The sequence below is a fragment of the Oncorhynchus clarkii genome, chromosome 12, assembly GCF_045791955.1.
Source record: "Oncorhynchus clarkii lewisi isolate Uvic-CL-2024 chromosome 12, UVic_Ocla_1.0, whole genome shotgun sequence".
NCBI lineage: Eukaryota > Metazoa > Chordata > Actinopteri > Salmoniformes > Salmonidae > Oncorhynchus > Oncorhynchus clarkii.
In genome coordinates, this window is record NC_092158.1 from 51,874,242 (window position 1) to 51,888,702 (window position 14,461).

The window sequence follows — 14,461 nt, forward strand, 5'->3', positions numbered from 1 at the left end:
GGCTTACATTCAGATGTTGCGTCACTGGCCTAGACAAAGTACCAAAATGTCAAAGTGGAATTAAGTTCTTTGAAATGTTTACAAATGAATACAAAATGAAATGGCTGAAAGGTGTTGAGTCAATAAGTATTCAACCCCTTTCGTTATGGCAAGCCAAAGTAAGTTCAGGAGTAAAAATGAGCTTAACAAATCACATAATAAATTGCATGGACTCACTCTGTGCGCAATAAAAATGAATTTTGAATGACTACCTCATCTCTGAGCACCACATATGCAATTATCTGTAAGGTCCCTCAGTCGAGCAGTGGATTTCTGACACAGATTCAACCACAAAGACCAGGGAGGTTTTCCAATGCTTTGCAATGAAGGGCACTTATTGGGATGGTAATTTTTTTTTTTTTTATAAAAAAAATAAATAAAAAAGAGACATTGAATATCTCTTTGAACATGGTGATGTTATTAATTACACTTTGGATGGTCTATCAATACACCCAGTCACTACAAAGATACAGGCATCCTTCCCGGAGAGGAAGGAAACCACAGGAAGCCAATGGTGTAACTTAAAACAGTTACAGAGTATAATGGCTGTGATAGGAGGAAAAATGAGAACGGGTCAACAACATTGTAGTTACTCCACAATACTAACCTAAATGACAGAGTGAAAAGAAGGAAGCCTGTACAGAATAAAAATATATTTTTTAAATTCATCCTGTTTGCAACAAGACACTAAAGTAAAACTGCCCAAAAATGTGGCAAATAAATGTACTGAATATAAAGCGTTATGTTTGGGGCAAATCCAACACATCACTGAGTACCACTGACATTTTCAAGAATGGTGGTGGCTGCATCATGTTATGGGTATGCTTGATATCGGCAAGGACTAGGGAGTTTTTTAGGATAAAAAGAAGAGGAATAGAGCTAAGCACAGGAAAAATCCTACAGGAAAACCTGGTTGAGAAGGACAATGACCTAAAACACAAGGACAAATATACACTGGAGTAGCTTCCCAAGACAACATTAAAATGTTCCTGCGTGGCCTAGTTACAGTTTTGACTTAAAAATCGGCTTGAAAATCTATGCCAAGAAAATGGCTGTCGAGCAATGATCAACAACCAACTTGACAGAGCTTGAATAATATGGTAAAGAATAATGTGCAAATATTGTAGTCCAGGTGTGCAATGGTCTTAGAGAAGTACGCAGGAAGACTCACTCATAGCTGTAATCACTGGCAGAGGTGATTCTAACATGTATTGACTCAGGGGGCGTGAATACTCACGTAAATTATATATGTCTGAGGTATTGTGATTATATACCCCCCGTCATTATGGGGTATTGTGTGTAGATTGGTGAGAGAGAAAAAACAATTTAAGAAAAAAAAGGTTCAAATTCAGGCTGTAACACAACAAAATGTGTAATATGTCAAGGGGTATGAACACAGCTAGCTACATAGATCAGTGACGGAGGCAAACTGCAGGTTCTGTGAGGCTGTGGCCTACATGCTTTCACTTGTTTGAGTCCACAGGCTGCCTGCAAGGCCTAGCTAGGTGTTTCACTTGTTTGAGTCCGGCTGCCTGCAAGGCCTAGCTAGGTGTTTCACTTGAAGACAAATCCGCTTCTGTTAAGACATTTAGTCAAGTACAATAACATTTATCCAGACAACTGTGTGGCTGGTGGATATTAAATACACAGAAAATGACACTTTTTAAACAGGGAACGGGAGATACCTAGTCAGTTGCACAACTGAATGCATTCAACTGATATGAGTCTTCCACATTTAACCCAACCCCTCTGAATCAGAGAGGTGCGGGGGACTGCCTTAAAAATCGACGTCAACGGCATCCGGGGAGGAGTTGTTTGGTGGTTAACTGCCTTGCCGGCTCGGGAATTCAAACCAGTGAGCTTTCAGTTACTGGCCCAACGCTCTTAACGGCTAGGCTACCTGCCGCCCTAATAAACTCCAGTGATATTATAAAAAGGGACGTCACAATAGGGATTAGCCCAAATTTAAAGAAGAGCCCTCAACCACATCCTCCGGTTTCAATACATTTGCATGGGAAATAAGATGGTATGTTGACAGAACATGGCTCCCGTGATGGTGACAACAGTGTCACTTGTTACCACAAACATGTCGGTAGCCCTGGGGGAATGGCATCTTATCAAGGGGACATAACAGCATTTGGTGCACTGGGAAGGAAGACGCAGAACAACATGTTGTACTTCGAGTGCCTCTATCGCTTGCTGCTTACTCTTTTGATCAAAGTCCCAAGCAATACATTCTCTGTGCAGAAGTTCAAGCGCTCAGAATTCTGGAATTGTGATCTTGACACATTGTTACTACTAACATGATAATTGGCCTAGGGTGACGGTTAGAACACAAGGCCCCATGAAGTCGGAATTGTTCATATTTCTTAACTAAACAAGGGCAAACAAACTATACTGAGCAAAAACAAACGCAACAATTTCAAAGATTTCACAGTTCATATAAGGAAATCAGTCAATTGAAATAAATTAATTAGGCCCTAATCTATGGATTTCACATGACTGGACAAGTGTACAGCCATGGGTGGGCCTGGAAGGGTATAGGCCCACCCACTTGGCAGCACCCACAGGAATGTATCAGAGGCACAGATCTGGGGAAGGGTACCAAAACATTTCTGCAGCATTGAAGGTCAGCAAGAACACAGTGGCCTCCATCATTCTTAAATGGAAGAAGATTGGAAACCACCATGACTCTTCCTAGAGCTGGTCACCCGGCAAAAATGAGCAATCGGGGGAAAGGGTGAGGTGACCAATAACCAGATGGTCAATCAGACAGAGCTCTAGATTTCCTTGGTGGTGTTTTTTAAAATTTATTTAGGTTTTAAGGCAAAAGATTTGTCACTCAAATATCACATGAATACCCATTAGAAATGGCAAAACATATAGAATAGCACCCCATGACAAAGTCTGTAGAATCTTATGAAATAAACTTTAAAACCTGCAAAATTCTCTCATGAACAGTACTTGTGCCCAAATGTTCCCCAATGCTGGAAGGGGGGGCTCCCAAGTGAAAGTTTGGGAACCCCTGTTCTACACTATACATTGCTTGTTTTGTCATAAACTGAAATCAGGCGAACTATTCAAATTTTAGCAACCAGGAAATGCTGGAGCGATTTCTGCATATCACACATTTAATGTTGTTGAAACATCATAGCTCTTTTGTCATGTCTATCGCATAGACATATGTATTTATCATTGTCGTTACACTTTTTTTTTCAATTTGTCTCAACAGATGACCCAGACTGTTTAATTCCTGACCACGTCAGTAGTGGTTCACCTGATGAGAAGAAGAGCTGGCTGCATGCCTGTGTCACAAATCGTGGACAGATGTGTCATGCTTGGTGACATCACTGACATTGCAACCGGCGTCAGAAATGCATCCAGGGGCCAACCTCTACAGAGGAAGCATCTCCCATGTCATATTTTCCAAGTTGCAGAAATGTCTACACATACAGCAAAGCAAGGGAGAACCATCAGAAAAAAACTATTCAGTGTCAGATGCAAGCAGGGGTGTGATCATTATGCCGATTTTGTTCCAAAACGTATCGTCTGTTGCAAAACTGTTTACTCCAAACGGAAAACACAAACAAGAGGTTCTATTGGACAAATTCAGATAGGTCCCTCACCATTTTAGTTTCTCCATTTGCTTCTGTTTGGTTCTTAAAATGGTAAACGGTTTCTGTAATGAATAGACCCTGGTCTAGTGAGGGTAAAAAAAAATTTAAAAACACTGAGGCGAGACTGAGCTTTGGCTTCTTCCTATCCAACATGCAGGATGCAGTACAGGAGGGAGATGTTGAGGTTATACATTGTAGCTCGGTTGTTCTACAATGCCTATGGTCATAGCCAATATCCCCACTAGCTGGCTACTAGACAAAAATATAACAGTTGGCCCTAAAGCTTTTTGTAGGGAGCCAAAAAAAGCAACTACTGCATGTATCAGTGATGGACACGGGCTAGAATGTGGACCAATACATTTACAGCAATATAGCTCGCTACTAATACAATAGCCCAACTTCTTGCACAACACATAAGGTTGTCACTTGGTCAAATGATAAATAATACTATATAGACCAAATAAATAAGCACGCAACCCTGAGGGGCCACCATGTTGAGGATCAGCGTGGCAGGTGCATGTTGCCAACCCTTACCACCTGGAGGCGACCCGTCAGGAAGTCCAGGATCCAGTTGCAGAGGGAGGTGTTTAGTCCCAGGGTCCGTAGCTTAGTGAGGGCACTATGGTGTTGAAAGCTGAGCTGTAGTCAACTAACAGCATTCTCACGTGTTCCTTTGTCCAGGTGGGAAAAGGCACTGTGGAGCGCAATGGAGATTGTGTCCTCTATGGATCTGTTGGGGCGGTATGCAAATTGTAGTATGTCTAGGGTTTCTTGGATGATGGTGTTGACGTGAGCCATGACCAGCCTTTCAAAGGACTTCATGGCTACAGACGTGAGTGCTACAAGCAGTAGTCATTTAGGCAGGTTACCTTCATTTCCTTGGGCAAAGGGACTATGGTGGTCTGCTTGAAACATGTAGGTATTACACACTTGGTCAGGGAGAATTTAAAAATGTCAGTGAAGACACTTGTCAGTTGGTCAGCACATGCTCAGAGTACGCGTCCTGGTAATCTGTCTGGCCCTGCGGCCTTGTGAATGTAGACCTGTTTAAAAGGTCTTATGCACATCGTCCACGGAGAGCACAATCACAGTCATCCAGTACAGCTGGTGCTCTCATGCATGGTTCAGTGTTGCTTGCCTCAAAGTGAGCATAGAAGGCATTTAGCTTGTCTGGTAGGCTAGCATCACTGGGCACTTACTGCTTGAGTTATTGCTTGTAAGCAGGAATCAGGAGGATAGAATTATGTTCAGATTATCCAAATGAAGGGTGAGGGAGAGCTTTGTACACATCTCTATGAACACATGATATGCTGATAGGAATTAGGTAAAACCGATTTCAGTTTTTCTGCATTCAAGTCCCCAGCTACTTGAAGCACTGCTTCTGGGTGAGCATTCTCATTTGCTTATGGCCTTATATAGCTCGTTGAATGAATGCGGTCTAAGAGCATGATTCGGTTTGTGGTGGTAAATAGACAGCTACGAAAAATATAGATGAAAACTACCTCAGGCGAGCAAAATCTCAAGACTTCCTTAAATATTAGAGATCGTGGACTGCTGTTGTTGACAAATAGACAGACCACCACCCCTCGTCTTACCAGAGGTTGCTGTTTTGTCTTGCCGATGCACGAGAAACCCAGCCAACTGTATATTATCCATGTCCTCGATCAGCCACCACTCGGTGAAACATAAGACATTACAGTCATTAAATGTCCCGTTGGAAGGATAGTCTCGAACGGAGCTCATCCAGTTTATTCTCCAGTGATAATCATCTGTCCTACTGGTGAACATGCAAAGGTGGATTATCCACTCGCTGTTGAATTCTCACCAAGCACCTGAATCTGCACACCTGTATCGGTACCTCCCCTTCATGCAAATGACAGGATTTGGGCCTCATCTGGGAGGAGCCGTGCATTTTTTGCCCTCTGATTCGTTAAAGAAAAAAAATCTTCTTCCAGTCCGAGGTGAGTAATCGCTGTTCTGATATCCAGAAATTATTTGCAGTCATAAGAGACATATCAGAAACATTATGTACAAAAAAATAAAAATAACGAACACGAAAACACACAGAACAGCATGATTGGTTAGGAGCCCGTAAAACAGCAGCCATACTAATCGGTGCTATAATGTATCCTTATAACCTTTTCTGTGTGTGATTTCTTTTTAATTGGTTCAAGGACATAGTGCATTTGTAAAGTACTCAGACCCCTTCACCAATCTATACACAATACCTCATTATGACAAATTGAAAACAATTTAGAAATGTTTGCTCTTTTATTAAAAAATAAAAAACCTGAAATACAGTTTTTTTTCACCCCAATTTCATGGTATCCAATTGGTAGTAGTTACAGTCTTGTCTCATCGCTGCAACTCCTGTACGGACTCGGGAGAGGTGAAGGTCGAGAGCCATGCGTCCTCCGAAACACAACCCAAGCAAGTTGCACTGCTTCTTGACACCATCCAACCAGGAAGCCAGAGGAAACACCGTACACATGGCGACCGTGTCAGCGTGCACTGCGCCCGGCCCGCCACAGGAGTCGCTAGTGCGCGATGAAATAAGGATATTCCAGCTGGCCAAACCCTCCCTACCGCGGACGACGCTAGGCCAATTGTGCGCCGCCCCATGGGCCTCCTGGTCGCGGCCAGCTGCGATAGAGCCTGGGCTCGAACCCAGAATCTCTAGTGGCACAGCTAGCACTGTGATGCAGTGCCTTAGACCCCTGCGCCACTTGGGAGGCCCAAAATACCGTATTTATAGAAGTATTCAAACCCTTTGCTATGAGACTCAAAATTGAGCTCGGGGCTATCCTGTTTCCATTGATCATCCTTGAGATGTTTCAACAACTTGATTGGAGTCTACTTGTGATAAATTCAACTGGTTGGACAGGATTTAGAAAGGCACACAGCTGTCTATATAAAGGTCCCACAGTTGACAGCGCATGTCAGAGCAAAAACCAAGTCATGGAGGTCAAAGGAACTGTCTGTAGAGAATAGTGGAGCGAAGGTTCCCTTTCCAACAGGACAACGACCCTAAACACACAGGCAAGACAACACAGGAGTGGCTTCAGTAAAAGTCTCTAAATGTCCTTGATTGGCCCAGCCAGAGCCCGGACTTGAACCCGTTCGAACATCTCTGGAGACCTAAAAAAAGCTGTGCAGAGAAGCTCCCCATCCAACCTGACAGAGCTTGAGAGGATCTGCAGAGAAGAATGAGAGAAACTCCAAATACAGGTGTGCCAAGCTTGTTGCGTCAAAACCAAGAAGACTCAATGCTGTAGTCACTGCCAAAGGTGCTTCAACAAAGTACTGAGTAAAGGGTCTGTACTTATGTAAATGTAATATTTCAGTTTTAGGCTATTGTGTGTAGATAGATGAGGTGAAAAAACGATTGAATCCCTTTTAGAATAAGGCTGTAACGTAACAAAATGTGGAAAAGGTAAAGGGGTCTGAATACTTTCTGGATGTACTGTTCATCTGCTGTAATAGAAGCAATTATTGGTACCATGATTGTCTTCTAAACGTTTTTTTTTTTTTTTTTTTACATGAAGAATCCCATTTTCCCATCAACTATAATGGGGGATCCTGTTTCCTGCAAACAATGCCAGAAGTACCGTGGTCGGCCTTGAACTTCTGTGGCTTCAATGAGAGGGGGCAGTTGTTCTCCTTTGGGCTAACCCATAGACATGAAAACCAGTAGACACTGATAGCGCTGCCTTACTTAGTCACCAGCAGATCCAGGACTGATAACTTCCATCACAATGAGTGAACAGCCTGAGGGGTGGGCACTTGACAGAACCAGCTCATATTCCCGGCATGCAAGAGGTGTGCACGTTGCATTCTTGTCAGCTAAGTTAGGGCTTTAAAGAGTCAGTTCAGGTCCGGCTTCATTCTTTCATGTTAGTGCTCTGAGGCGGACTGCCAGTAGAGTCAATGTTCAGAATTGGCGCACATTCTGTGGATGTGTGCGTCAAGTTGTAAAAATTGCCACTTGTAAGGTATTTTAACAGTGTTTTAAAGCAATGCCACAAAAAATATTGTGTCTTGCCTATATTTATGTCCGAAAATGGGCTTCTAGTGATGACACAATAATGTGTGAGAGGGGGCGGGTGCATAGCCTTGCAATTAAACCAAGAAACAGATGTTCCACTTCCAGAGCATTGTTTAGAGAAGGACCAGACCGAGAGGAAATGTGGGACTCACTGCAATAAGGTATTGTGTTGTACTGAGTGACTCATCTTTTCCATAGTACCATTAAAGGGGGGGTCTCAACATTGACAAAATGGTACTGCCTTAAGACCAATGACAGTACATAGAATTCAACCCTAAACAACAAATTCACCTCAAATATAAGTGCCAATATATTAATTGAAGGGAAATAAAGGCAGCATGGCTCATCAGCTCAGGAAACTGTGGTTGTTTAGACTTGCTGCATGAGCAGTGTTCTGCTCCAAATTGTCCAGATCTCAAATAAATACACGCACACACAAATATATATATATTTGTGTGTGTATTTATTTGAGATCTGGACAATTTGGAGCAGAACACTGCTATATATATATATATATATATATATATATATATATATATATATATATATATAGGGTCTGTAGTGACGCCTCTTGCACTGAGATGCAGTGCCTCAGATTGCTGCGCCACTCGGGAGCCCTATCACCAGCTTTTTTATACAGCCTAACTTCTTAAAGGGAACACAATGCAAAAGAAAAAAGAACGGACAAAGCCCAATGTAGACTTATGTCCAAAGATACTCAAATAAACTTCACATTTTCCAGGTCCTTCTCTAGTGTACCTGTGCAAGGCTATTGAGTGGAATGTTATTGTGCTAAATTAAGTCTCAAACGGCTGTACGCAGGATGTTTGTGACCTACATATTTGAGCTGCCTAGAAAGAATAGGAGAGGAGTCGCGCCTCGATCAGACCGACAGCGTCATTGCATAAATTCCACGTACCAAACTCTGCAGTCAAACTTGTCGTTACGTAATCCACCATTTTTACTGGATATGTGTGCAAAAGAAGTTCAGCATTCACCTTCTGCTACCACTTCTGTCAAGTCTGCACATACAATTTGACGCATACGTTGGATATATCTAACCTACGCACCAAAAAGAACACAGAATGCACTGCAACGCTGCAAGACAAACGCAGCATTCCATTGGAAATCAGTGTACTTCTGGTGTACCAAAAAAGCAATGACTCTGTCGGTGGGATAGAGGCGTTACAAGGCCCACTTTCCTTTTCTATAACTCACACAGAGGGGAGTCAAACTGACAGACAGGGATTCCAGACAAGTTTTGCAAAGTAATAAATACACTTTAATAAGACTACCATGGCGAAAGTTTTAAAAGCAAGAGCTTGTAGTCTACTTCTCTGGTAGCCCGTATAGAGGGATAAGAACAATAAGAGACAAACATCAAAATGACAGTCTTTAAAAAAAACTTTCATGCTGTGAAAATTGTTTGTACACATGCTCTGAGTGTATACTGAACAAAAATATAGAACGCAACATTTAAAGTGTTGGTCCCATGTTTCATGGGCTGAAATAAAATACCCCACAAAAAGCTTATTTCTCTCAAATATGTAAACTCATTTGTTCAACATCTGTTAGTGAGCATTTCTCCTTTGCCAAGATAATCCATCCACCTGACAGGTGTGGCATATCAAGAAGCTCAATAAACAGCATGATCATTCATTACACCGGTGCACCTTGAGCTGAGGACAATAAAAGGCCACTCTAAAATGTACAGTTGTGTCACACAACACAATGCCACAATGTCTAGAATGTTTAAAAGGAGCGTGCAATTGGCTTGCTGACTGCAGGAATGTCCACCAGAGCAGTTGCCAGAGAATAAAATGTTAATTTCTCTACCATTAACCGGCTCCAACGTCATTTTAAATAATTTGGCAGTACGTCCAACCGGCCTCACAACCACAGACCACTTGTAACCACGCCAGCCCAGGACCTCCGCATCCGGCTTATTCACCTGCGGGATCATCTGAGACCAGCCACCCGGACAGCTGATGAAACTGAGGAGTATTTGTATCTGCAATAAAAGCCTTTTTGTTGGGAAAAACTAATTCTGATTGGCTGGAGCTGGCTCCCAGTGGGTGGGCATATGTCCTCCCAGGCCCACTCATAGCTGCGCCCCTGCCCAGTGATGTGAAATCCATAGATTAAGATCTAATGAATTTATTTTATATTGACTGATTTCCTATATGAACTGTAAACTCAGTGATGAAATTGTTGCATGTTGCGTTTATTGAAATTGTTGCGTTTACATTTTTGTTCCGAATAAAATAACAAAACCTTAAAGCGTCTACAATTTACTTTCAGGGTGTGTTGTTTTCAGGAATTCAACTGGAATTCCCATTGCTTCACCACAGTGAAACGTTGACCTTTGTGACTAATGTAGCCTGCCTACTTCAGAGTGGCCCTGCAGCGTCTGCTTTCACTTTCAGTACTGGCTCTGAGGGAATATGCCTATTCACGCCCTGAGTCATGCATGGAATGCTGCTTTACATGCAGGCAGCCTTCACACAACACAGCCATTACAGGCTGGAAATATGTGCTTGTCTTGTACCAATACAAATGTTCAAAATAAATTATATCCGCTTTCTGTTTTGTTTCCTTGCCACAATTCTTCAGAGTAGCGCGGTACTGATATCGTAACAACCCTACAGTAAATCATACAGTAGTGGGCACCTTTACTCGCACAGCCTCTTAGTGGATAGAGCAGGATGAGATTAACAGGAAACTCAGGACACGGACATCATTGTGCATCGCAAATGGCACCCTGTTCCATAGCGCAATACTTTTGATCAGTAGTTTAGTAATGTAATATGTAGGGAAAAGGGCACCATTCTGGATGCAACCCATACCTGCAGCATAAAAGTCACTAATAAAGCCCTACATCTGAGAACAACGCATGCAATGCCTATGTCTGCCTCCAAGATAAGCACCAAGACCACATTTTCATTCGTATCACTCACCTGACAAACTTACCTTCCTCAATAGCAATTTTACCCAAGCTGTCTGTTTATGTTTGAGGACCAGAACATGTTGCGTAGAGTGTGTTGTCACTTTGTATTATGCACTCACCCTCTCTCAAAAAAGGTGCAAAGAGGGCTTTCTGTTCATTGAGTGAAAAAAGCAGTGGATCAGTGAAAGAAATTGGCTTTTGAACTAGGTTGTTGGTAGGATTTAGCCAATTGTGCCTTGAAAAGTGCTTGCAATTCTAAATGTTCTGCAGCTTAACAGAGTGGGCTATTTGGGGAAATAGTATGGCAATTCCACAGTAACAGAGTGATGCTGAGACTCAGATTTTTACACTTTAAAAAAGTATGTGAAACAAAAACCAAAGACTGCAGAGTTAAACAAACAGTCATTCTGTTATAAAACTGCGCATCTGAAAATGTATTTCAAGTACATCTGTTATAGTAACATTTTCACTCAGTTACTGTGGAATTGCCTTATGGCAAACGCAATGCCAACTAAACTGGGCTGAGGTTTGGATTGTCAGGGAAGAGCCATGACTAAAACTTAATTTAAGCTGAGGTTTAGATAAATAACTTCTGCATCTCTGTGGGATGACAGGGGAAGGAATGAATCATGGAATATGAAAGTATTCTAAAAGTAGAAGCAAACAAGCACATTCAGAGGTCAGAGAACTTGGAAATAGTCAATCAAATGGGTAGATCATATAAAGGCTACTGTTGATAAAGGATGATTGTGTGGGGGGGGGGGGGGGGGTACAGTTGCCTTTTATAAACTTAATATCTTCAGATGATAGATCCCTTGTGATGATGGACAATCCCACAAAACTCTTACCAGTAATCAAACTGGTAGCCAGAGAGAGATACTATTGAACATATGACCGGAGGCCCCCACAGTAGAATAGGACAACAATTGCATAATCGTTTAATCTCAAAACTGCAACTTTTCACAAAATTTAAAAGGGAAACCGTACTGAATGACATTCATGACGTCATCTAAATAAGATTGACAACTCACTTTCCATTGCAGTAGTTAGCAAATTCGCTCTCTGGTTGGATAGCTAGCTAGAGTAACTTCAGTGTGTGTGTGTATATATATATATATATAACACATACACCAAGGTGGTTCATTCTCACTTTCCTGGAAATAAAAAACAACTGAGTGACTGGCTGGGTGAATGGATAAAACATTGCTCCTCGTCAACTAGTGCGTTAGAATGCTAGCTAGCGAGATAATTATTCCAGCTAGCTAGCTAACTTTTTGACTTGAGAAATTCAAACCAAGAACACATAGCTAACGTTAGCTTGCGTACCTCTGTTGTCCTTTGTGATGGAGGTTTCTTTAAAGCTTGTTTGAAAGAAGTTTCCATCGATCCAGTCATTGTCATAACTTCACACCAGAAACAAATCCCCAAGAAATCAATGCAATGATCCCATCTCACTTTAGGCCGATGCCGCTATTCACCCATCCCGTTGCTATCCCGTTTCTTCGCCCGAGCATGGAGGGAAAAGTCCTTGTTAAAATGAGAACAAAACTAACCTCAATAACGCAACTGGTTCACATCAAATTGACCGAAAGTACATAATACAAAAATGGATATGTGAAAATACTAGTGAAGAACGATGTGCATATTTAGCATCCAGTTAGAAAGTTGCCTCCCTCTGATCAATTCTTCATTTGGGAAGAATTGACTGCTGACACTACTATTCTGCTAGCAGCACTAACGGTGATGTCACTTTCCTATGGTAATGCACCTTCGAAATAAAAGCCCGCATTTCAAAACATTGCAAAGAGTATAACTCATTCAAAAGGTACTACATGTTAATCAATTTTGTATTGTACTTACAATGAAATGCAAGAAGGAATTTATTTTGAAATGTGTTTTTAAAACATTATTTTAAGACCACTGTTGACAAATACAATGTTCAGACTGGTATGTTGACAATATAGGGTTTATAGTGAAAAAACTATTATTTGTGCCAATATAAAAGTGGGGTATGGAGTACTCAGTAGGGTCTGTAGAATCTATCAGTTGAGGATCCTCAGAGTAGGAAGGAGAGGACCATCCTCCAAAGTGAATTTCATATTTTTTTTAAAACAGACCATTTAAAAAGTTATCCTTTTTAGATAAAAGTATACTAAATATAATCGCGTCACCTAATAATTGATTAAAACACACAATTTTGCAATGAAGGTCTACAGTAGCCTCAACAGCACTCTGTAGGGTAGCCCCATGGTGTAGCCAGAGGACAGCAAGCTTCCATCCTCCTCTGGGTACATTGACTTCCAAACGAAACTGAAGAGGCTCATTGTTCTCACCCCCTCCCATAGACTTACACAGTAATTATGACAACTTCTGGAGGACGTCCTCCAACCTAGCAGCGCTCTTGCAGCATGAACTGACATATTGTACACTGAATCAAACAATCAGAGAATGAATCTAGTACTGAAAGTATAAGCTACAACAAGCTGCCACTGTAGTGCATAAAATGTGGTGAGTAGTTAACTCAAAGAGAAAGAAAAAGCATAGTTGAACCGCTTTGAACAAATTAATTTCTTCCAAAAGGAAGGAGAAACAAGAGAGAGATAGAGAGGGATTTCATCATTATTTTTCACTTTCAGTTTCACATACTTAGCTAGCAAATTCAGCAAGCTAGTTTAGCCTACTCAAACACCCCACTTAAACAGAGCTAGCTAGCTGTCTATGTCTATCCAACACTGGAGATCTTCCTAGTCAAGGTAAGATTTTGGATTTACTCATTTATTTTCCACAGGGGCCTGCCGTGTAACGTTACTGCATAATTGTAGTGGGTTTGCTATTGCAGAAGTTATATTAGCTATGTTGACTTTGACGTTACTACAAGGATGTAGGCTGTGTGTAGCAGTTATAATATGGTTTGGCTTGGAAAGGTTTTTTAGTCACATACAGCTGATGTGTTGTGCATTAAAGTAAACAAGCAAATGGAAAAGGTGAGAGGAGGAGAGCGCATAGACACGAGAAGGAATACAATGTGGCTGCTATGAGTCACGACAAAAGATGGCGCCTACAGATATGGCAGCTCTGATCTACCTCCTAAGCAACGTTGCAATATATATATTTGTTTGTGTGTTATTTCTTACATTAGTTATTTCTTACATTATTAGCCCAGACATTTTTTGTATGTTATTACATACAGCCGGAAAGAACTTGTGGATATCAGAGTGGCGGCGACTCACCAGCATTACGGCCAGGAATATGACTTCCCCGAATTGGATTCTTTTGCTTTTACAATTGAATAATTGCTTTTGCAATTGAACTTATTCCAGAGGCTGCTCCAAAACACAGCCGGTGGGAAATAGCTATTTGGAGTGGACTTCTAGTCCAACTCAGGAGGCGTGCACTCCATCCACCGCTTCCGAGTATATTACTCGCTAATATTCAGTCTCTGGATAATAAAGTAGACCAGCTGGGGGCGAGGATCTCCATCCAGAGAGACATCAGGGATTGTAACATACATTAATTTGAGATATACTGTCCCCATCCATACAGCCAGCTAGGTTCTCAGTACATTGTGCAGACAGAAAAAAAGTACTCTCTGGGAAGAAGAAAGGCTGGGGTGTATGTTTCACGATTAACTACTCATGTTGTGATTGTGATAATACAGAAACTCAAGTATTTTTGTTCAACCAACTTAGAATACCTCACAATCAAATGCCGACCGTATTACCTCTCGAGAGAATTCTCTTCCGTTATAGTCACAGCCGTGTATATTTCCCCTCAAACCGATACCATGACTGCCCTCAAAGAATTTCACTGGGC

The 14,461-nt window shown here is 41.6% G+C and overlaps 1 protein-coding gene across 1 annotated transcript in view; it reads right to left on the reverse strand.

Annotated features, from left to right (window-relative positions):
- Positions 1-12,329, reverse strand: part of LOC139420789 (Rap guanine nucleotide exchange factor (GEF) 6) — a 132,567-nt gene extending 120,238 nt beyond the window's left edge. Inside the window, exon 1 of the mRNA XM_071171056.1 lies at positions 11,975-12,329. Within this exon, the coding sequence (XP_071027157.1) occupies positions 11,975-12,049 (75 nt within the window). The 5' untranslated portion in view covers positions 12,050-12,329. The remainder of the gene's footprint in view (positions 1-11,974) is intronic.
- Positions 12,330-14,461: the final 2,132 nt, after the last annotated feature.